We start from the raw sequence: 23,878 nt of genomic DNA, 5'->3' as shown, positions 1-23,878 counted from the left end.
CTGAGAGCCCCTGTGCTGGGCAGAGCCCACACAGATCTGGCACCCAGCTTAGCAGCAGCTGCCAAGTGATTAGGGACCCAGCGGCAACACCCCCTTTCTGTAACTGTGGGCAGCCCAGCCCGGTGGTGCCCGTTTGTAATGGAGCACGAGCCAGGGAAGTGCCTCCCGGTTGTTTCCCTGCAGCCGGAGCAGGGCTGTGCTGGGCCCTGCTGCCTCTTCCCCAGCGCTGCGTATGGGTGGGCACTGCACTGGGGACTGGAGCTGAAGCAAGTCTGCAACTCAGGCCTGTCCCGTGGGCAAGTGATGTTGTTCCAGGGCAGCGCACGGGCAGTTACACTTCCAGCCTGGCAGCGACTGTCACGCCGCCTCTGCTGGCACCGACTTGCTGAGCACTCGGGTTGCAGGGATGCCCCAGCCCAGGCTCTAGGGGTGGGGCTGGTGCTGCAGGCTGAACACTAACAGAGACAGTGGCTGCTGTCAGAGCCCGTGCTGGCCCCAGCTCCTGCCCCACTCCATGTTCTCCGCTCCACTCTGTGCTTCCACCTGGGTGCCGGGCTGGGGCTCCCCAAGGAGCCTGCTCCTCGTCTCAGAAGGGCAGGGTTTCCCAGCAGGGCTGTGAGCCCCAGATTGGCACACAGCTATGGAGTGCAGCCCCGAGACACTGGCGGGGGAGTCCTGCTCCCAGCTGGGTCCATGGGCTCGTCCTCTCTGCTGTGCACAGCTTCTGGGAGCAGCCCGGCCCCTCCTGGGCGCTGCCAGTGCTGGGTTCTCCTGCTCTTGCCGCTGGGCTCCCCGCCCTCAGCGGCCCTGCTGGCTCTGCCAGTGCTTGGTTCTCCTGCTCCTGCCAGCTGGGCTCCCTGCCCTCAGCGGCCCTGCTGGGTTCTGCCAGTGCTGGGTTCTCCTGCTCCTGCCAGCTGGGCTCCCCGCTCTCACCAGCCTGCTGGGGCCCAGCGTCCTTGTCCTTCCCGCAGCCTCAGCATCTGCATCCTCAGGTGGCCCCTCTTGGGACAGGCTCGGGCTCTGGCTCCGCCCGCTCTCCCCATTTGGCTGCAGCCCTCGGTGGCCGAAGCTTCACTGGCTGGTGGCACATGGGCAGGTGTCCTGCACGTACAGCCACTTGTGGAGGCAGCCCGTGTGGAAGAAGTGGCCGCAGTCGGTGATCCGCCATGGTCATCTCCTGCCCGGCAGAGGAAGAAGGGTTAGTGGGGAGCTGGGACAGACACCGCTGTTCAGCTGGAACAGGATGGGAGTACGAAGATCCAGTCCCAGTTACCTTCAGGCAGAGCTTGGTTCAAGAAGCCTTCCCAGGCTCCCTGGTGCCATCAAGTGCAAGGGGGTGTTATAGGGTTGTGACGAAGGTTGGGTTTTCTGTCTTTTCCAGGGTTTGCATGCACAGGGGGTGGACTCAATGTACCTGGGTGTTACTGGTTTACCGAGGTGAGGGGAGAGGGAGTTGTTGTTTACAGAGGACAGGAGAGGGACTCGGACCCCAGCCCAGGAGACACAACCGGTTCTGGCCAGTGGGAGGACAATGGGCTGCAGAGAGAGGACCCCGTGACCTGACCAGCCGGTTCCAGCCAGAGGAGAGCTGCGAGGAAAGGGGACTCAGGTCTTCCTGTTTACAACCCTGTTTACCTGGAGAGAAGACAATGGACTGAGGCGGGGCTCGAGGCCGGGGATATCAGAGACCCAGCTGGGAGCGGGGGGGGTCGTGTTGGCGGGGAAGCAGGCAGAGCCAACTGGATGCAGGAGGACTGGATGTGCTGTTATTGTGAGAGGCCGACCTGAGGCCCTGAGAGTTTCCTGTGCTGTGTTCAACTCTCAATAAACCCTCCTGTTTGATGCTGGCTGAGAGTCACCTGGTCTAGAGAACAGGGCTGCCATCAGCCCTTGGGGTGAAGAGGCCCAGGGGGCCCAGAGTGCATGGACTCCCGAGGGGGCCCACGGCAGGACAGACGTGCTAAGGCTCAGAGAGGTGCGGCTCCAGGAGGTGGAGGGGCCTGACCCCGAGAGAGAGTGGACCCCCGAGAAGGGCTGTCTCACTGAAAGGGGCACCCCCCACGGACCGCACAGGGCCAAGTGTGGGCACGATCTGTAAGTCCTTGACAGGGGTGCTGCCAACCCTCACACCAGCCTCTCCAGCATGGCTGGCACCCCAAGATGAGGCCAGAAAATGCCCCATCACCCAGCACCTCTCTGTCTGCCCACTGGTCCTCGCATTCAGGGCCTCTAGAAAGTCATCAGGAGATGTGAGTCACCCATCCTGCTGGGCAGCTGTGCCGGAGGCACCTGCCAGCCTGGGCTGTCACCAGAGGCCACCCCACGGACATCCTTTGTACTGCACAAGTCATGGGTCTCACCACAGATCAGCAAGCTCCTATTCCAGGCTGTCTGCAGACTCAGGCAGTCGGTGCTGCATTCCTCCCCCTCAGGCCACTGTTCTAGGTTCCCCTTCTCAATGGTAAGGGCTCGAATCCTCATCAGCGTGCAATTCTACTGCCCACTCGTGGCCATGGAGCCTGGAATACGTGGGCCTGGATTCGAGGGCAGGTACGCACTTGGCCTAGGGGAATTACAGGGCCCACGTGGCATAACCAGACTCAGCCGAATCTCATCAAAGAATAAAAGTTTCCTTGGAGCACACGTGCCAAACGGGCCCAAGTGTAACGGGAGCGGCAGCGTCCGCCTGAGTCTGCAGGCAGCCTGAACCCAGGAAACTCCTTTGACCCCTAGCGATGCTGAGTGGACGAAAGAACTGAGCAACCAACAGCCCAGGGTTTAGCCCAGCGGGTCCCACACTCTGGGTGGCAGCCCGCGTGGGGTCGGGCAGCTGGGGAGGGGTCGCAGCAATCATGAGGGGGCGGAGGATGGCATTTTACAAACTGGCATCCTTTGCACATCGTGACCTCGCACCGACAGTGCACGCCAGGTCACGCCGGTGTTCTCCAGGCTGCCTGGGGCCACAAGGAGCAAGACATCTGACAAGGGGGCTGTGCAGGCAGCAAGTCTGGGGTCCGCTGGATCAGTCACTGCCCTCGAGCTTGGTGCGAACCCCCCAGGGATCCACCCCCCCTCCCCGGCCCCCGCAGCCTGTTCAAAGAGGATCCACCCGTACCCCCGGCCTAGGACACGCGGAGGCCAACTAGGAGTTCGGGTTGTACAACGCCCCGAGAAGCCGGCACCTAGCGCAGAGCAGGCTGGGCCTGGAAGGGGGCCCCTAGATACACGCAGTGCACTCAAGGGGAGAGGGGTTTCTGATCTGCAGGAGAACCGTCCCCGTCCCCCGCACATGCTCATCGAAGAGCAAGGGAAGGCGCCCAGCAGTGATCCACTCGGCACGGCAGTGGAGCCGGTGCAGGAGGAGGGCGCTGGAGACCCCCGCTGCCCTGGAGAGGGAGTCCCTGTCCCTGCTGGTGAGCGCGGCACCGGGGAGGAGGGCGCGGCTGGCTCACCTGGAAGCAGATGGCGCACACGTCGTTGTGGTCCCGCAGCTGCCCCCTGGTGGCCCTGGGCAGCGAGTTGATCTTCTTGGCGGCCTCCCTGCGGAGCAGGAAGCTCTTCCAGCCCGACTGGGCCCGCAGCCACACGTTGAAGTAGGAGTGGATGATGATGACGGAGGCGCCCATCCAGCTCCACTCGCCGAAGATGGACTCCCAGGTGCCGTAGGCCACCACACAGACAGCCACCAGAAACTCCAGCACCCGGCTCACCGCGTTGACGTAGTAAATGATCTCGTCCGTCTTCTCCAGGGGCGCATCCTGGAGCAGCTCGATCATGAAGAGCGCGTAGACGAAGAGGGTGCCCATCACCTGGCACAAAGGGTCAGAGAGTGAGGGAGATGCTCCGTTGCCAATGGCACCCAGGCCAATCGGCCCCACGCCACTTGCAGGGGGCAGATGATGGAAACCCAGGTGACTGTCACACGTCCTTTGGCAAGGTCCCACCCCAGGGTGGGTGTGAAGGGGCTGAGGTGTTGCTGCAGGTCAGGGACTGGCCCAGGGCAGGGGGACGCTGAGTGGCCAGGTTTCAGGTGGCGAAGTGTTCCCAGCGAGAGCCCAGGGCCCTGTGCTGTGGTCACTGTTTCACAGAGTCAGTCATGCTCTGTCAAGGGGCTAGTCGGGAAGTCACAACATTTGCAGAGGGCACAAAACGTGGGTCGGCCAGGAGTGCAGGAGGCTGCGAGGAAGTTCAGAGGGACCCGAGCCAGCCAGGGCAGCACCACGGGAGCTGGGATTTGAGGGCGGCAGGTGCTTGTCACCAGGAGGAACAGATGCTGCAGGGAACAGACTCCAGCTGTACCCGTAGGGAGGGGAGACTGCAGCTGGGGACCTGATCAGGGGGAAAGGGACTTGGCTGTACCAGTAGGGGACCCAGATTGGGGGAAAGGGGACCCAGCCATACCCACAGGGAGGGGAGCACGTGGCTAGGGACTTGAATTGTCTGGAGAGGGACCTGGCTATAGCCCCAGGGAGGGAGGCAGGTGGCCAAGGACCAGGATTGAGGGAAGAGAGGCCCCGCCATTCCTGCAGGGAGGTGGGCGTGCGGCTGGGGGTCGGTACAGGGAGAAGGAGGGCTCAGCGGTTCCCACAGGGAGAGGAGCGTGCGGCTGCGGGTCAGTACAGGGAGAAGGGGGCCCGGCCGTACCTGCAGGGAGGGCAGCGTGCAACTAGGGGGCGGTAAGGGAAAAGGGGGCCCGGCTGTACCTGCAGGGAGCGGAGCGCACGGCTGGGGTTCGGTACAGGGAGAAGGGGGCCCGGCCATACCTGCAGAGAGGTGAGCATGCAGCTGGAGACCAGGATCAGCAGCCAGAAGTCCATGTGGAAGAAGCGAGCGATCTTGTATGCCATGAAACAGGGGAAAACCAGCAGGAAGAGGCACAGGCTGAGGCTGCGGAAGTGCTTCCAAGGGCTCCTGGGAGGAGGAAGACGTCAGAGGCCTGGCCAGGCCACAGCTCAGCCTGCAGGGCTCCGGTGCTTCCCCAGAGCCCCCTGTGGTGCCCAAGAGTCCCTCCTACTGCAGAGGAGAGGGCTAGGGAGCCTGCAGGACCGGCTGGGAATGAGGGAGACGCACAACACTCTGCCCGTCCCCGCTTGGGCATGTGGCGCTAAGGGAGGCCTGTGGGCCCAGCCAGTTTTGCCCTCACTGCTCTGCATCTCATCAGCTCCCCATGGCCACTGGGGGCTCTCCCTGGAGCCATGGCACCGGCTCCCAGCCAAGGGTCTCAGCAGCCCCGCGAGGGGTGAAGGGGAAGGCAGTGGTGTCGCTGTGCTCAACAACCGCCTGTCCAAGGGCATGAGACGTCAACGGGACCCTTTCTGGCGTGGGCCCTGAGAGAAGAGGTGCTGCATCAAGCTCCAGGCAGTCCCGAGGCATGGCCAGGACTGTGTCTGGTCTGAGGAGACCCCCACGCGATGAGCCCCAGCCATGGGGAGCGCTGGGACAGAAGCTGTGCCACACCACCAGGGAAGGCTACAGGGCATCAGACAGGGCTGGGTCCTGCTGCCCTCTACGGGAGGCTGGGGGACCAGGTGCTACCTGTTCTGCGAAGCCCCCAGTGCCAGCACAATGGGGTCAGCTATCTCGATCATGGACTGCAGGGTCGATGTCACCACAATGAAGAGGATGATGCTGAGGAGGAAGGTCCTCTGCAGGATCTGCAGGTCCAGCAGTCCCGTCTGGAGAGCCAGCAGCAGCAGCGTCACGCCCTCCGTCACACCCCTGCCAGGTGAGCAGGAGAAGGAGGCATGGGGCTTCAACCACCATGCGATCACCAGGACCCACTAGTGCAGACAGCCAGGCGCGTCACCGGCTCTCTGAGCAGTCACGGTTACCACGCGTACAGCGACCAGCCATGAACGCACACGCAGTGCTGCATGCCGGGACTTAGCCCCTGCCCAAATCAGTGACAGCCAAGCTGCCGTTCACACAGTGCTGTCAGCAGGCAATGCCCTCGACCCGGGGGAGGGGTGCTCACAGCCCAGATCGCCGGGCAAGGCAGCCCAAACTCACAGCACCCAGCGGATCACCTGGGGCAGGGCAATCGGCAATCTGCCTAAAACAACATTTGGGGTGAGAAACTCCTTCTTGGAACCCATTTCTGTAGTATCATAAGCTTATATTTCATCTTTGTTTTGTTCACTGGGTGATCTGCTTTGATCTGTTTGCTATCCCTTATAATCACTTCACATCTATCCTTTCTAGCTAATAAACTTGGTTTTGTTTTCTCTAAAACCAGTCTGTGGAATCCGTAACTGGGTGGGAGGGGCATAACTTCCTCCATACTGACGGCAGGAGCGAATTTCCTGAGCATACGCTGTTCCGTTCTGTGCAGCGCAAGACGGTGCAATGGTGGGTTTGCACCCCAGAGGGAGTGTGCACTGGAGTGCTGGGCAATCCCCTAGTTGATTCTTCCCATGCAGAGTTGATTTCCTTCTGTCTGTGTCTTTCTGCAGCTGGGAGTCTCCCTACCTGTGTGAGCGCTGGCGGAGGCTTGAGGACCTGGCACAGCAGAACAGGGCGAGGGAAGCCAGGCTGGAGGAACAGGCGGGCTCAGTGGGACCCCAGTACATCAGGTGGCACCCCAGAGTAGGGGTAACCCATCACCCCCTCCCTCTCCTGACAGCTGCCCAGTGCTTTGCCTCAGGCCGATAACAAGCTGCCCCGCCTGTGGCAGATGTTTTCTCTCTGCCATGCAGCACTACTGGAGTCACAATTAACCACGCGTGTTCCCAGCCCCAGGGGAGCGTGATCGTGGGCAGGAGAGCGTCAGAGCCAGCTCATGGATCACAGAGAGAAGAAGGGAGAGCAGAGAAAGCACTCACACCACACCCCTGAGGATGACGGCATGATGCCATCCTGCTGCCCAAGGCAGAGCGGGCGGCTGCCGGGGTGTCCCCTGTGATCAGAGCGATGACTGTAGCATGCGAAGACAGGCTTGAGCTAGCTTGTATCTCGCTTGCTCCAGTGCCAGTATCTTGGAACCCACGACAGCATGGGCTGGAGAAGCCCCCCCGGGGTATGTGTTTGAGCAGCTTGTCCATGCTGCCGCCGCTCCACTGCTCATTACTGGAGCGAGTTCAATCCAAGCCAGCCAGGGTATGTCCATCCATGGTGCTGTCCCCTCGGACTGCAGCGTGGTCACCGGCAGAGCCGCCTGATCAGAAGCCAAGCATATGGCCTCCACAGCCCCAGCACGGCAGCCATGCCCGCGTCCCCCGGGGGCCCCTCACCTGTGCATGACGTTGCCGTTCTGGAAGGCGTCGTAGCCCAGCAGGTAGAACTTGCAAAGGTTGAGCACGGCCAGGGCGAGGTAGGAGACGGTGAAGGTCAGGCCAAGGAGGGAGTAGGGCGTGCCGCAGCACTCCGCCACGCTGCAGGACGAGACCACACGGCAGGGTGAGACGTTCCCTCGGGAGGCCCCGGGTCCGTCCCCTAGCCCATGCGGACAGGTCCCAGGGAATGGGCTAGGACAGCAGGTACGGCACCACAGCAGGAACATCAGGGGGAAGTAGGGACCGGACCTGAATTGCTGGGGTCCAAGCAGGCCGGGTATGCGACGTCCCGTATCTCAAGCCTCAGCATTAGAGGAGTTCCAGCCCAGAACGGCCTAGATCCATCCCCCCACAGGCAGCCTGAGCCCACTGCTCCTTGGATCAGCCCCGGTGGCCCTCCAGGCCACTCCGCCCCCTGCCCCAGCGCGAGTCGCCCCCTCCTACCTGCTGAGGAAGATGAAGAGCAGCCCCTGCTGGGCGAGGAGGCTGTTGGAAGAGGCGAGGAAAGAGTAGATCTGGAGGGTGAAGAGCACCAGCCAGAAGACAAGGAAGAGCACCGGGACGGCCAGCTGGCTCCAGAGGGACATGCCCAGTGCCACCAGCCTGTACACCTCCAGTCCCTGGGGAGGAGGCGCCACTTAGCCAGCGCTGGGCTGGGGGGCTGCAGTGGGGATCTGCCACAGAGAAGTCACTCCCCATTTTGGACGGCCCAGCTCTGTGTGCTGCACCAAGCCCCAGCCCAGCTCAGGGAGGAGTGTCTGATCACACCCATCGCCAGCCAGTGCCTCCATCCCCCTCTGGTATGAGCGCTGGAGTCAGAGCGTCCGGACACTGGACTGGAGGGATCACCTGGCTGGGGAGTCCTATGGCCCTGTGACCAGTCAGACTCCTGTGCCAGCTCAGCCGGCAGCTTTACAGGGCACCTGGGGGCAGTGTCTGAAGCATGTTAAGCTCTGGGCTCACTGCCCTGGTGACAGAACCCCGCTGCTCCCTGAGAGCACCCTGCCCTGCCCTCACACCAGCGAGCCACCACCCTGCTCCCTAGGGGTCAGAGGGGAGTCCAGAGCCCCAGGCCCTCCTGGGGACTGTCCGTAAGGAAGTTGAAGAGGCCCAGTTCTGATGGTGGTTTGCATGAAGGGGCTCACGCTAAAATGGACTCAGAGTCATCAGCTTGTCTCACACAAGCACCTCCCAGCCACCCTGGGCTACACAGGCCTCTGAGCGGAAAGGCCCCGTGTCCCACTCCCAGCCCCCCGAGCTATCCAGCTGCCCCGCTTTGGGGCCCGATGGGAGCCAGCGCCCCCTAGCGGGGAAAAGGCCCTGTAGCTCCTCCCCCCACACCCGCCAGTCTCCTCAGCCTGGACATGGCCCCTGTCCTGGCTCCTCAGCCAGGCCCCATGTCTCATTCCTAAGGCCGTGATTTTGTCAGGAATGTTTTTAGTAGAAGTCAGGGACACGTCACGGCTTCCATGGTGTTTTGTGTATTGCCCGTGACGTGTCCCTGACTTCTACTAAAAACATCCCTGACAGAACGTCTAGGGAGGAGGGTGCAGCACCCTGCCCCCTGCAGAGGCTGGGAGCTGCAGGGACCCCATTTCCCAGTGGCTGGGAGGGGTCCACCTGCTGCCCTGCGGGGCTATAGCTGACGAGGGTCCCCGCACTGCCCTGTGGGGTTGGGAGCTGTGGGGGACCCCCTGCAAGCACTGAGCAGCTCGGGGTTCCTCTGCCGCTGTAGGCTGGCAACTGGGGAGCAGCGTGGGGCTGCTCACAGCGGTTGAACAGCTGCGGGGTCCCTGATGTCACGGAGGTCGCTGGAAGTCACGGATTCCATAACTTCATCTTAGCCTTACTCATTCCCCCACCCCCCCAAGCCAGCTAGTCTCCCACCCAGACCTGGCCAGTCCCCTCCCCTGCAGCTGGATTGGAACCAGTGCTCTCTACAGGGGGCAAGGCCCTGTGTCCCATTCCCCATTCCCCTGGAGAAGTCTGGTTTCACTGGGAAGTGCCCTGAGCTGCCCGCCTGAGGGCACTGCCAGACTCACTCATCTCCCCTCAGCCGCCCTCTCCCTGTATGCCAGGCACTCACCTGAGCCACCTCCCTGCACACTGCAGCGGCCAGGTGGAAGGGAACCAGCAGGTGGGAGGCGGCCACATACAGCACTTCCACCACAGTGACGGAGGTGGCGAAGGTGTTGACCACGGGAAGCGCCTGGAGGGGGAGGCCACAGAGCCGGGCCAGCAGCGGGAGCAGCGGGGCACAGAACAGCCACACCTGCGTGGTCTTCATCAGGAGGGCGCAGAGCATGCTCACAAAGATCTGGCCTGGCGGGAAGGCAAGAACAGGCCTGTGCGTGCAGCTGGAGCGCAGCCATGGCTCACAGCCGGCCCCTGCCGAGTCCCTTCCCACACCCCCTGTCGCTCCCTCGTGGAACCAGTGTTCCCAGCATGCATGTGTCCAGCCGGCACCATGGCTGCAGCCCATAGCCTAGGCAGTGTAGCCTAGTGATTAGACCATGGGCCTGGGAGTCAGGACTCCTGGGTGCCACTGTCTCCTTGTCGGGCATGGGCGAGCCACTTCCCCACCCAGATCAGGCCGTTAATGCTGCCCCCCACGATCAGGGGCCGGTGGGACGTTTGCTATTCAGTGATCGTGGATGGTGCTTTGAGACCCTCAGACGAGAGGTGCTGCGTGAAGGGAGACTCATCACCAGCTCTCCCAGCCACTGCTGCAAGCAGCCTGGGCTCACCCTGCTCCCCACGGCCCCCACACAGCAGCACAGAGGCTGTATGGGAGGGGCTCAACCTGCACCCTGCCTGCGAGGAAGTGTTCCCCACTCAGCTTACAAATGGCCACCGGAGGGCGCTGCCCCCCTGGGTAGCCATAAGCCCCGCGCTGTGTCTGTGTCATTTGAGCTCCGCTGGGAAGATTTTGGTCTGCTCTACGCACAGCCTCGCCCCGGTTTAGTGACACTGGCACCAACCCCTGTGCAGAGACACCCTTTTCGGGTGTATCCACCTGCGACTCACTGACAAACTCCGCTGGGAGGAGCCGGCTTGAAAGCCGAGCCAGGGCTGCAGTGTGTAACTGAACAGGTGTAACCCCCAAATGGCCAGCTAACCCGCAGCGCTGGGCGCAGACCAGCCCTTACGTCCAGACCCAGCCCCCATTCGAAGCCCAAAGCGGGAAGCGAATTCACACGCCCAGAGCGAGCCGAGATGTGGTCAGGACTGGGATTCTGTGATGAACTAGGAATGTTCTCAAAGTTTTCTCTGAATACTCTGTTGGTGCCTCAGTGTCCCCTGTGCAGTTCTTAAGTATTTGGCAGAGCAAAGGGTCAGTGCACCTAAATGCCTGATCCTCTGTCTCCTAGCAACTGATGGCCTGGGCCCCTCCTCTGCAAAGGTGCCAACTGAAGGTGTTGGGCAAAGGTGCAACTGAAGGTGTTGGGAGAACAAAGAGATCAGGTGATCTCCTGGCCGGAAAGGGGCTGGAGGGGTTGTTAGTCTGGAGCTGGCTGGGGACGAGGCGTGAGGGCAGATGTGGGGTCTGGCTCACTGCCCCCCGAATGGACCCGGCTGAGGGGTCTGGTTCGCTGTACCCTACAGCTCTGTTTTTAGACCCTGTTCCTGTCATCGAATAAACCTCTGTGTTACTGGTGGCTGACAGTCACGTCTGACTGCGATGTGGGGTGCAGGACCTGTGGCTCCCCAGGACCCCGCTGGGGCGGCTTGCTGTGGGAAGCGCGCGGAGGGCAGAGGATGCTGAATGCTCCAAGAGAGACTCAGGAGGTGAAGCCGTGTGAGCTTCTTGCCTGAACAAGTCTCTCCAAGGGAGAGGGGCTCCCCAAAGTCCTGACTGGCTTTGTGGGGAGCAGTTCCAGAGCATCGCCCGGGGACTCCGTGACAACTGTGGCAGAGTGGATGTACCAACCCTGTGTGACGTATTGATTATAACTGGACCATACAGAACATGGGTTGCAACAAGGTTCTGTAGTGGCACCAAATCTTATGTAAAGGGGGTCATATAAGGTGTCTAAGACCAGGTTACGGGTTACTGGTTATGATTATGCTGTCTGTACGTCTGTATCATTTTTTGTAGTAGAATTAGGAATATTGGCTGGATACTGTTGTATTTCAAACTTCTGCTGTGTTCTGAGAAGATCCCAACAAGTTGAAAATTATGATTTAACCTTTTTTTAAGCAATGGGCCTCACACTGTTGGTGGCTTCCTTCAGATGTTGATTCACTTCTCGCCCCAGATTCATTTAAGCAGTTGTTTTCACCAGCCTCTGATTAGTCCCCTTTTTGTGTTGTGCATGTTGATTTTGCTTCCCTAATTGTCTAGTCCTTGTAATTGTTTCCTTGTATTTTCATCTTGTCAGTTTCAGACCAATTTTCATTTGTCAAAGGCTTGTTCTCGAATTACTATATCGCATCCTCTGATAGTGTTGCATTAATCCTCTCAAGCTTGGGAGTCAATCTACGCCAATTTTATACACGCTCTCCATTAGTCAAAGTTTAATGAAATAATCCGTATAGTCCTAGACCCAAGATTGACCCCTTCCAGGTTCAGGAAGACTAGACCCGTCCCTCGCGTGACAGAGACCATTGGTAACCTCTTCTTTGGATTATTGACTTCACTGGTGTCTTGCACCCCCAAGCTAAATGTGAAAAAAAATTAAAATAAAATAAAATTTCACCGTCTTAGTAAACTGCGGCAACTCCTCCTAGCGATCATTTCCCATCCACCAACTCAGATCGTGTGTCATCGTTGTTGAAGAGAGTAGCAGTCTAGGTGAACACTTATTATAAAGTTAGAAAGCAAAAATATAAATAAGTGTCAATCAAAACCACACAAACCCACCGAAAATACACGAAAGATGTAAAGCAAAAAAAAAGACTAACAACACATTTAACCTCAAAGAGACGAGGGACATTAGCTATCTTTCTTAGCACTGCTTGATGCCCCAATTAAGGACCCAATCCACCTGACACAAACTGACCCAATTAGAGATTTTGGAAGAAACGTTCTACGTTCCATTGTGACATAACTCGTAGCAAGGTTCCGCACAATAAAAGATACCAAACATGCCGTGCAACAGACCACACGAGTTTAGTCATCCTCTGATGTCAACTGAGAAACAGCAACGTAACAACGATGTGTAACTAAGAAGAGATCACAATCACGTTTCAGTGTGCTTCTACGCGAACTATAACCTGAACGGCAGGCAACTATGACCCATTGAACATCCAGACTATCCATTTTAGCTCTCTGTAACTTTCACGAGTAAACAAGAGGTTCTATCACCTAGGAAGGAAAGTCTTAAATAAAAGGCGGATAACCTTCATCCAATTTTCTTCCAGTCTCCTAAGCTATGCAATTAACCTCTGGAGGACCTTACTCAAAAATAAACTTCTGCAACAAGGAGACATAGAATGACCAGTCCAGCCGGGATTAGTTTTCACAAGAAAGACTTGTCATTGTTAAGACCTAGCAGCTATTACTGCAATGGACTGTACTCAATGGCCTAGGAAGTTATAGATTGTATGGACTATTACTGATATGCAGTTGATCACATTTAACAATTATAGCTTCTCATCTTTCTATCTTTTTCTTAATCGCTTTTTATAATAAACCTTTAGATTTATAGATTCTAATTTCAAAGGCCAGAGATTCTGTGTAGGTAAGATCTGATGGTTGCTCATAATTGACCTGGGTTGAGTGGCTTGGTCCTATTGGATCGATGAGAACCTTTTCTATTATGGAGCGTTGTGGGAGTTTTCGTAAGCACATTTCATCCAGGACGTGTGGAATCCTGTAATATCATGATAGTTGATGGACTAGAGAGGAGCTGAGTGTTAAGGATAATTGCTGTGTGACTTGTTGAGTTAGCCAAGTGGCGCTCGAACCAAGTTATTATCTGTCTGGTGGATGGATTTGCCTTTAGAGAGTGGAAAACTCACAAAGCCTTAGGGCTGTTAGACTGCCCTGTTCTCAGCATATGGTTCACATGTGATTTGGCACTCTCAGTTAGGGTCCCACCAGAACCGGCATCGTCACACCCCATGAATGGCAGCTCGTATGCAGAGTCAGTGGCACTGGAGCAGATTAAAAACAAATGGGGGTAATGAGGACCAGATGTGCATGAGAGGGCTCGACGAAAGAGGGTAACAGGGTGTTTTCCAGGGAACGGTGAGATCTTAATCCCTACTGAGGAGTGATGGTGCACCATGCGAGGAAGACTGTATGTTGTGTCATGCCATATTAAACGGGAACAGACGCATCATGGACAAAATAAGAAGAGTGCACCGCATGACGGACAGCAGTAAGCAGTTCCATAGGGTTCGGTGGGAGAATCCGTGTGATAAACTGACCGACTCGACACAGGATATCGCAAAAAGATAAACTGGCTTGTAGATGTGACCAGACACAGAGAGGAGCATGGGTCACACCAGCGCGGAATTTTTCGTTCCTGGAACCAAATGGGGTAGCCATAAGGGCTCGACACAGGTCTGTGCAAGTTAACCTAGTGACCGTGATGAGCAACAATGGAATGAAGTGATTGCCCTTAAACCAGCTACCATTTAAGGGAAAGGCACTTTTGTGATTCCATGTGCACCAAAAGACGCGCAGCTATAAAGAGGGGACTATGTGGGAAGTTCCAGGCTAAGCACAGCGTGAAAACCACATGGTTTCAATCGTGTCAAGATTGAGAAGAGTGAGGGACCGACAATTCTGAGGAGCAGAGTTTCTACAAAGGAAGGGTCTTGGGGAATGGTCGAAGACTCTGAGACAATGAGCTCACTAAGGCAAAGACCGAGGAGCGAATTTCGCACGAGAGGTCTGACGTCCCCAACCAGACGGACGGTCGTCTTCACAACAGATCAGATCGTGGTTTCCCCAATCAGTGAGCGGGGTCGGAGAACGGATGGTAGATGGGAGACAAGGAGCCTGATGAAGAGGGCGAGGAGGAACCATTCATCGAAGAATTTGAGAGTTCAAAGAGCTAAAAAAACTGTGAGTAAAGCTGCTAGAGAAAAGAAAGTCATTCAGCCGCAAGTAGCAGCAATTGGAGAGAGACTGGCAGATTGGTGGAGCGGAAAGACATAGGGAGGACTTTGACTCCAAGGGTCAAGTGGCGACGGAAACATGCCTGATGAGATGGTTGGACAGGACCCATGGGACAGGAGGGACTGTGTGGAATGCTGAGTCGCATGATGGATCATGGAGAGAGAGGGCTGTGGTGGACCATGAGAGAGGTGTAGAAGACACGACTCCAGCGCAGGGGTATGAGCGACCCTCATCAAGTGGCCACCTGCCCTGATGGCCGACTGGATCCCTAGTAAGCAGCCAGGAGAGGCGGTTACAGAATGAGAATTGTCCCACTGGTCATTGGCTGGTTCTTTCTCCAGTATTAGGTCCAACGCTTTGGAAAAGAGCCCTTGTGATTGGGGTAGACTGTCTCCCTTTGGAGTACAGGATCCAGGCCCATGCTCACTTAACTGCAAGGATTATTGAATTGCAACATATCAGGGAATCATTCGCATGGAGCTAAGATGGAAATGCGTTCAGTGAAAATGACTGAATAATGTACCTTTGGCTGCATGCCACAGTTTGGACAGCGGGCTGCTGGTGGGCCACTTCAGAGCATATTTACAGACTGCAAAAGCCTACCTGTAACACATGCCGCCCGCGCATTCATGGGGACATTGTACGCAAGGGGAGGGGCGAGGGAGAAGAGATTGCCATTCCCCCCAACAACCCCTCCACTGCACATCACTGAGGACTCACGCTTGGCTACTGTATGTCTGAGGACCAAGAGCGACGGAGAGCAGTGCGCAAACCAGCAATACTGCCCAGCTCAGAATAAGTTTGGAACGCAAGCAAGAGAGACCAGCCTCAACCTGTATGCTAACGAAAAGGTGGGAGCTTTGAACCCCAGACTGAGATCGGGGGGGGAGCAGATCGACTTCTATGGCAGTCTCGCGGAAACCAGTATCCTAGGCCAAGACTGGCGGCGGCAAACCTCAGCGTTATAGCGCTGTGTCTGACGATGCATCGTGTGGAAGCTGATTACACAAAGCCAGGGTGCAGACTGTAGATTAAAAGGAGCTTGGCTACCAGGACAAGGCTTTCAGATGGATGAGAGCATAGATGAAGACACAGACAAGATCCTAGCAATAGGCAACGCCAGGAGCGAGGTTCTTATACCATCTCCAGTCTGCCCTGGCCAGGCGAGTGGGACAAAGACTGAGTAATACTCGCAGAAATAGGATCCGCTGACTCTAGAAGGCGAAGTCTCCCCTCACATAGAGGAGAAGAGCTGGAAATAGGGAAACTGTGAGCTGGCCAAAGCAATGTCTCGCTCGCCTAAAAGCTTCCTCTCTCGCGAAGGATCTATGCACTGATGAGGACTAAGATGTGACTCGTAGGTTGATAGAAGAAACATTTAGACTAACTAGTTTCCAATGTCCCGGATTTAGGGGAATAATAGGTGGAACTCCCACAAGGGGCCATACGCCCTTCTTCCTGGAGAAGATTAGGTGATGGAAATGGAGAGGCAAGAACTAGAGTGTGAGTGTGGCCCCGAAATCAATCAAACCACCAGGGTTCTCGTGTGACCTGTGATGTCCGTGAGGCGTGCTCTGGAGCTATGAATATGCTGCAGGCCTGGCTCCGCGAGGTTGCAAGTGAGGGGACGCCCTCGGCACCTGATAAGGGGATAGGCGGAGGACTTGGGGTGCGCTAGAGGATTAAGAGAGTGCATAGTCCGCTAAGAGCCGTCCCCGGTGTGAGTCCTACGGTCTCTGACCTTGAGCCTGACGTGTCTGTTTTTAAGACGACTATAATTCCTCCCTCTCAATCAGTTGTGTATTCTCGCCCGTTTCCGCAGTATAGGTCAACTGTGGAGAAGACAGAGCCGCTCAAGAGATAAACCTGGGCATGCTGGAGAGATGTACAAAAGGAACATGACTGGAGCTATATACAATAAGGAGAATTACCGCCGATTGTGGACGTACAGAGGAAAGTCTGCAGAACCCAGTAGAGAGGCGTCATCCTCGCTGGGTGCTGAATTCCACTAAGCTGTAGAACGGATGTATTTGTGGTCGAGTCTCTACGTGGATGGGGGTTGGTGCAGAGCTTTTTGAAAGGTTTACATCGTAAAGTAGGTAGAGAGATCTGAATTGTCTAGATGTCTCTCCTCAATTCTGTAGGGCACTGGGGAGATTCTAGATCGAAGACGACGAGGGGAATCGATCCGAGAGAACTTGAGCCCTGGAGCAGACATCTTGGAATAGTCTGACGAATATATTTAAGGCCAGACCTAGAGAGGGATAGTGAATGGAACATTTGTAATGTGTCCCCAACGTGAAAGAGGAGCGAATTGGCTGGGCTTGGCCTGCTAATGGCAATGGTGTGTGGACAACTGTCGAGCCTGGTATTTAAAGACTGGAACGAAGCGGTGCTGCTAAGCTTAGTAGCGCACGAGCAGGACTTTGTTGTTTTGGTATCTGAGGGCGAAACGCGCATGGCGGGCGGCTGCCCAAGCCAGAGCTGGGCCAAGGCCCAAGATGGGGCCTCTTAACCAAGAGAGCAGCTGACATCACAAGCCCGAGGTGCTTGGAGAAACCGAAGGAACCCGTCCTCAGTGTTGAACCACCAGAGGTGTCTGTGCGAGGGTAGAAGCAAAAGAGGCTTCAAGCTGCATAAAACCTTCCCACTCGCTCTGCAGATGTCGCCCATTCAAGACACACCACGACCTAAGCGAAGTCGTAGGCAATGAGACTGGACTGTTCTGGCTGGTACTCCACCAAGGAGATGGAGAGATGGGCTCGTTGAGGCATCCATCGGGAACGTTTGGTGGGTTTCGAACTTCCCCAAAGTCACTGGCTGGGACCTAACGACTGAGAATGGCAGATAAACAAATTAAGAACTGAAGGCAACGTCAAAAGGTAAAGCTTAAGCCCCACGAAAATGAAGGCTTCTCTAACAGCTGATCCTCAGCATCGCAGATAGAGTGGCCTCTCTCGCCTCCCGGTCTCTCTGAAGGATGAGGAGATGAGAATAAAGGTCGTGGTGGCGACAAACACCACATGTGTGAAGTGGTAAGTAGTTCTCCTTTTGAAATATAACTACATAGTGCTCTCAAGATGAGCTTGCCTTCGACGTGCTGATCCTCCTAAATAGCTCTCCTCGGCCAATTTCCTAATCAAACACAAAAGTAGTCATGAGAGAGACAAGGGGCTAGTTGTGCCTTAAATAGCATGCGCATTCTATCATCGTATCACGACGTAGTTCAAGAACACAGTCTGATGAGCTCTGAACTATACTCCCTTCCCACTGAGTCCATTGATAGGGTGCCAAGCCTAGTAAGGGTAGTTGGACCTGTCAACTAAACGATAGAATTTATAAGTGGTCAAATCCTGTAGCCACGGATAGGGCGAGTGTCTGAGACAGTGAGAGAGTGATTTGGCTGGATAGGAGTGTGTTAGTAAGTCTAAGTGTGAAGCTTGGCTGCTGCGGTGGTGTTATGAGGACGCTGAAAGGTGACATGCACACTATGGGTTACGTTCGTGCGTGGTGCTCTCACACATCCGTGTACCCCCGCACCGGTAATGGAACCTTGGTGCCCTCAGCAGGCGATCCCTACGTTGCTCCGCATGTGATTCTACAAGCTCTTGTTTTGTTGCATGAAAGCATCCAGTGTCTGTCCAACTTACCTCGCCAACATAAAATATCCGCATGTGTGTACATTACTGGCCTGTTCTCGCAAGCGTCACCGATTCGTATCTAATTGCTGATTGCAGAGGTCATCTCCGGGGATGAGATGGACTCTGGAACTGCTCCCTACATACTCAAGGTAACTCATTCTAGCGCTAAGAGATTTTACTTGGTGAAGCCTGCCTCCTTTCATTGAGACGTAGCTCCACTATCAAATCTAATGTCCTTCACATACTCCAATGTGAGATATACTCATCCTTTACGAAGGACGCCTTGTCTAGGTTACGCTATATTCCGTCATCTGCATCAACCGCTCCGCTGAGATAAGGGTTAATACCACGGCTAGCCAAGACGACCATACGACTCCACTCTCCTCAGCGAATGAGCGACGTAGGAAGAGGGTCTTCATCGGAGGGGACGGACGACCCACAGAGGGTACACTTGTGCCACCCTGCGAGTTGCTCGCCAAACTTTGTTGCATAGCCGCGCACATACGATCAAATGAGCTAGGGACACGCAAATGTATACCACTATCGCATGGGTATTATATTATCAACCACTGATACCCCTGATGACACAGGAAAAACCAGAGTCGGCTATGCGTAAACAACAGATGGTGCCTAATCAGATGTGGCTAGCCGGTCTACGATGGCGAAACATTGACATGCGTACACCTCATACTGGAGGTCCGGCGTCACCATCTGAGAGTGCGGTACCTCATGTGCTTTGAGCCAGACCCTCCACATTCGTGCAACTGTCAATCTTCCAAAACGCCCAGGTTCCGAGTGCCATCTTCGTCGCAACTCCACGCGATGCTCCAAGCGCCCTCCGTCTCTGGTTGCGTGAGCGCATCGTCACCTTTTTCCGCAGGCAACCAGATGGGGTGTGCACTGCCCTGCAGGGGCCTTCTTTCGCGCAATCATCGGCACGATTGTATGATTTAACTGTCTAATACATCGCGGTCAGACTAGGCACCGCTTTTTGCAGCCTTGGGAGGGGCCAGTTCGCCATACAGTGCTAGGGGACAGATGGCCAAGGCATTTGGAGGTGCACCTAGCCCATATTATAGCATATTGGCTCTCTTCAGTCGATACAGCTCACACCACACCGCTAATGGCCGACCACCTAGAATACGTCAGGAACTGCGTAGAAGAGGACACTGAGAGTTCAGCAGAATATTTAATTTTATCAACAGTGTCACACAAAACCAGCCGTAAATTTCATGTGCACGGATCACGTATTACGACTTTGTTATTTGGCCATACTATGTTACTTAGGAGATCTGTATAGTTCTCCTTGTTCGGTCTAACACACTAGTCTTTCATTAGTGAATATTTTTTTCATGCACTTATGATGAGGTGAAATCGGAAAAGCACCTGTAAAACCTGCTCTCTCGTGCGCACGATCTGATCTCATCAAGTTTGATCTGGGTGGTACATCGCAGTGAGACCTGTAGAGCCATTGACACCAGGAGGCCCCTTCTGGTCTCGAGGATGAGGGGAGAAAAGGTACAAGAGCTATTTGGCTAAGAGCGCGCCGGAAAGAGAGTCTTGAAAAGTGTCCATTATTGGGATGATTTCAAAAGAGTGGATGGGCTTCTCACCTAAGAATCGTGAGATATGTGACTTAGATCACGGGATGTTGACCACATGGATTATGTTGAAGAGAATATAGTGGAGTGAGACTCTCTTGCACAAGTCTGCACCCAGATTTGGTGGGTCAATTCTCCTTAATACATATATCGCCAAAAGGAAGGAGGCATCCGAGACCAAGACTGTCCCCTCTGATCATACCCCTTGACCCCCATCCTTTATAGGCGATTATGTTTCATACCTGCCTGTGGAAGGTCCCCCTTTATTCTCATGACTCCCAGTCTGCCCATCAGAATCTAAACGCGCAAGCTCGCGTAATAGCGCTCATGGTGAACAGTTTGTCAAACTCAGTCGAGGTGCTGTGTATAGCAAAACGTCACCATCAGCGGGGCATTATCCCTCTCATATCCAGGGATGCGAGATAGTTGGACCTCTACTGAGTGTACACCGGCTAGATGGAGACCTGCGTCCATGCTCTTGCATGTTCTCGCTTTTAGACACGATTGTACAGAGCTCGGGCCCATATACCGCCCTTGTGGCATCCTACCGGCCCACTGCCCGCACTTGCTGGTACAATGTGAAGCGGATGGCACGGTGTTTAGCTTCGTACGGTATCATACTCAGGGGCCATACACTGATTCTTAGCGATAAATTAACATCAAAAATCGGCCACATCACTCTAGTGCCAGCTTGTGTAGCTCACTTGGGGGGTGCTCCGCTGAAGCAGGGTACTGGGGTGGGGAAATCGCACATGAATACTCTGCAGGGCCAACATTATAGAGTGGCATGCAGATATACCATAGGAGAAAGCCAAATACAGAAGTACTGGGGGCTTCCATCTGAATATACCTGTGCCCGAGGGGAGATAGAGAAGTGGACCCGCGAGAGGCGTAACTACAGTGAGAGGCGCCACACGGTGGAAAAGAGAACAAGGCCTCAACCTATCAGAAGGCAGCGTCACGAAAAGAGTATAGAAAAAAGCCCATAGTGAGAGATATAAATGGAATAAACACAGCACATAGAGACTACATCCATCCTATTCAGCATGGACGGCATGATAAGATACATGGAAGTCGAGAGTGGAATGGAGATTGTCTTAGCAGCAGAAGAAGCGGCCTTATCACATCATTCCCTATGCCCCCAACCCACAGACCATAGATCAATGCGTCCACACTCACTCCAGTTAGCTCAGGCCGAACAGAGTAATGCAATCATAGAAGGACTAGAGTTACTAGCTAGTACTGTGGAACTTGTACTGTCCCCTGTGCAGCTTACGACCCCCACCCATCCTTCCTCTTCACCATGATTCACAACTCACGCCTAAGGAAGGCCCACGCCAGCCAGACCCCACATCCGGAATTCATAATTGGAGTCCACTAGATATGCACGTTCCTCATCAGCTCCCTGAATATGACGAACACATTACATGTCGCTCTACGCTAAGTATTGTCGAACCCTGTTCCAATTCAGTACTACACCGCCCTGGGAATGCCCAGGGCTCTCACGTCCCATAGACAAGTCCGCGACCATTGACACTAGATTGAGAAAATCAGCCACCAACGTCGCTGTGAGCGAAGCCATCCGCCACGAACGTACACTGAGCCTCACTGCCAACGAGACACACTCGCATAGTGCTCTTGCGTGAGAGCAGAGAGAGCAGCTAATGACGTGCCACCTGCTCGATTTGACGCGATGTCACACAGCAAGCAGGGAGCACTCACCCTTGGGAGCCCGGTTCTCAGGCTAGCCCAAATTGGAAAGAGAGAGAGCCCCCTTAATTGCGTCCACATGGATAGCTCAAAAGGGCAGTCAGAGTAAGAGCGTAAGAGACATAGGTTACAGTTCACAACGATGGAATTTATATGATCTCACTTCGGAGGGAAGCCAAGACTAACAGCAGCTAAATCCAAGCATGTCCAAGACAGACCACCACGCTTACACTAAGCTACGTTGAGTCAGGCGCCTAAATGGGACAGTGAATAAGAAGACAACCAAGTATCAAGCCAGTACATGACATTCGCACATCATCAATGGAATGGTCCGATCACTGCGACTGAATCGTGCCCACATCGCGTGCCACCCAGGAGAGCATCAGTTCTCGGACACGTGGATACTCCCAAGCAACCTCAGCACTAGCCCCGCAGGCAAGCTCCAGTGGTCTTCTTCTGCTGCCTAAACCTCCCTAATTAGCAGTGAGTCTTCTTGCCCGTAGCCCTCACTATCTCTGGTCTTTACCCTTTTGCCGCCCCGCCATCAAGAGTCCATGCAATAAACCTCACTTTTTTGGACGAACAGAATTCAAATGGAAACTCAATGCCATGTGTCTTTATTCCCTATGATAATCCACTCAAGGTTCCTCAAGCAGATACTACACCATTCCTATCACCCGACTTATCAATCAGCAGCAAGGATCTTGATCCACCACTGAGAAATGCAGACACACTCTTGGAGCAGGAATTTGCAGCAGTCTTGATCCTGACTGTTGGACAGTGACTGCCTCAATTGAAGCAACACTGTCAGATTAGGTGCGAGCATAGGTCTACCGGATAGGTCCCGGGTCAGAGAATAGTTTCAAGGGGAAGAACCAATGCTATAGATAAAACTATCAGTGGAAATATAAAATTAGGTGCATCAGGCATACCCCTACGGTCCCTTGAAGCCCCAGGATCTCAGGACATTGTGGGGAGACCTCCTCCCACTATGGATGCAGACTTGTTCAGGGCAAGAAGCTCACACGGTGCCTATCACCCTAGCCTGGGTCGTACTGCGGTCCTTGGAAGCATATCAAAGCATCCTTTCGACCACCATCTCAACGACGCCGCCTTTCCCCACAGTCCAGGTGACACAACCTCTACCCAGTGCTAGACGAAGCCAAGGTCCTGCGGGAAGCCCACTGCAAGGTACCTGCACCCCCAACTACTCACCGTCGAATAGCCTCAATGACCGTGTCTCTCACCCACGCCTATGTAAAACGCAAGAACAGGTTTAATTCTGTAGATAGACAGCCAATGATAAAGGAGATCAAAACTTAGCTCTGTGGTCAGCGAATCTAGGACCCATCTGGGCCGTGGTCCTTCTGGTGGTACATTGAGTTCATTCAAGACCTCTCGCTCCCTCTGCTCTAGAACCACTACAGCTCATAGCTCCTGATCTTAACTCAAAGCCCCACTACACGGGACCACCATGCCTATTCGCGCTCTGCTCAAGCTCCTGGTCCCAGGGCCAGACGATAAGAGGTCACCCATGATCTCTTTGTCTACATGCCTCTAAGCACCCTCATCCAAGCTGGAATTTCGCAGCACACTATAGCAGCAAGAGCCTAGAGGGGCCCAGCAGCCAGATACAGTTGCTAGGAGATCAGGAGGGTCAGTCATTTAGTGTGACTATGGCCTATTGCTTCTGTACATGATTACTTAAAGAAGAGCAAGCCATGGGGACACGATCGAGCACCAACAACAGTATTCACAGAGATGAAAACTAAAAGAACATTCCCCAGTTCCTCATCATGGGTCCTCTCTCACCAACGCCATTTGCCACGAAGGGACGACGCGCGACGAGCACGGACCAAGTTAACTGAGCTCCGAGAAGAAGAGAGGAGAGAACGTCCACCCTATTGCACAAGGCCATCCTTATACTCTGCCACAAGCACCATAATGAGCTACAAGAGATTGTTCGCTCGTGCAGGTGTAGAGCTAACATTCCGGTGTACCCCACCTATAGTCCTAAGCAGGCTTGCACGTTGCGCTTCATGTACGCAGTACACTAACAAAACAGCTCAATGGCCTATGGGTGAAATAAGCGACTCCCCCATACTGACGTAGTCTTGTCAGAAATATAATTGTGAAGACACTCCCTACGACAGCAAGCACATTGAAGGATAAAAAAGGGCGTTCTTGCATCGGATAAACTCACTCAGCACTTTTGATAGATGTCTGCCTCAAGGACAGAACTAATCTGGAAGAATGTAGGATACTCAGTTCGCAAGTCAGACCTGCCAACGACTGGCCTACAGGCAGTTGAGACCCACACACCACCGCAGCGAAGCAAGAGCCTAGCGCCACTCCATGCCTTCATTTTGCAACGCCCAGGCTTCATAGTTGATAAGCGCGACTGCACTCGAATTCCGAGGCGAGTCCTCGCTGGCCTTCTCTCATAAAACTCGCACCCCTCGACAGTGAGCATAAAACGGGAATAAAAAGGCTTAGCCACGCTCTAACTCGCTCGGGAGGCATAGGAATCCCGCAGGCAAAGCAGAAGCGGCTTATGTCCCCCTAATACTTGTCCCTCCACGT

General features: G+C 54.9%; 1 protein-coding gene across 1 annotated transcript in view; it reads right to left on the bottom strand.

The window, feature by feature from the left end:
* Nucleotides 1–666: 666 nt before the first annotated feature.
* Nucleotides 667–23,878, bottom strand: part of LOC116815817 (RING finger protein 145-like) — a 32,196-nt gene continuing 8,984 nt past the window's right edge. Inside the window, 10 exon segments of the mRNA XM_075066727.1 lie at nucleotides 667–1,008; nucleotides 1,010–1,089; nucleotides 1,092–1,162; nucleotides 1,164–1,177; nucleotides 3,453–3,809; nucleotides 4,764–4,911; nucleotides 5,536–5,718; nucleotides 7,230–7,370; nucleotides 7,716–7,891; nucleotides 9,358–9,593. Coding sequence (XP_074922828.1) covers nucleotides 799–1,008; nucleotides 1,010–1,089; nucleotides 1,092–1,162; nucleotides 1,164–1,177; nucleotides 3,453–3,809; nucleotides 4,764–4,911; nucleotides 5,536–5,718; nucleotides 7,230–7,370; nucleotides 7,716–7,891; nucleotides 9,358–9,593 — 1,616 coding nt within the window. The 3' untranslated portion in view covers nucleotides 667–798.

Source organism: Chelonoidis abingdonii, chromosome 5 (assembly GCF_003597395.2).
Source record: "Chelonoidis abingdonii isolate Lonesome George chromosome 5, CheloAbing_2.0, whole genome shotgun sequence".
Classification (NCBI taxonomy): Eukaryota; Metazoa; Chordata; order Testudines; family Testudinidae; genus Chelonoidis; species Chelonoidis abingdonii.
This window is presented reverse-complemented; position numbering and strand designations above follow the sequence as displayed.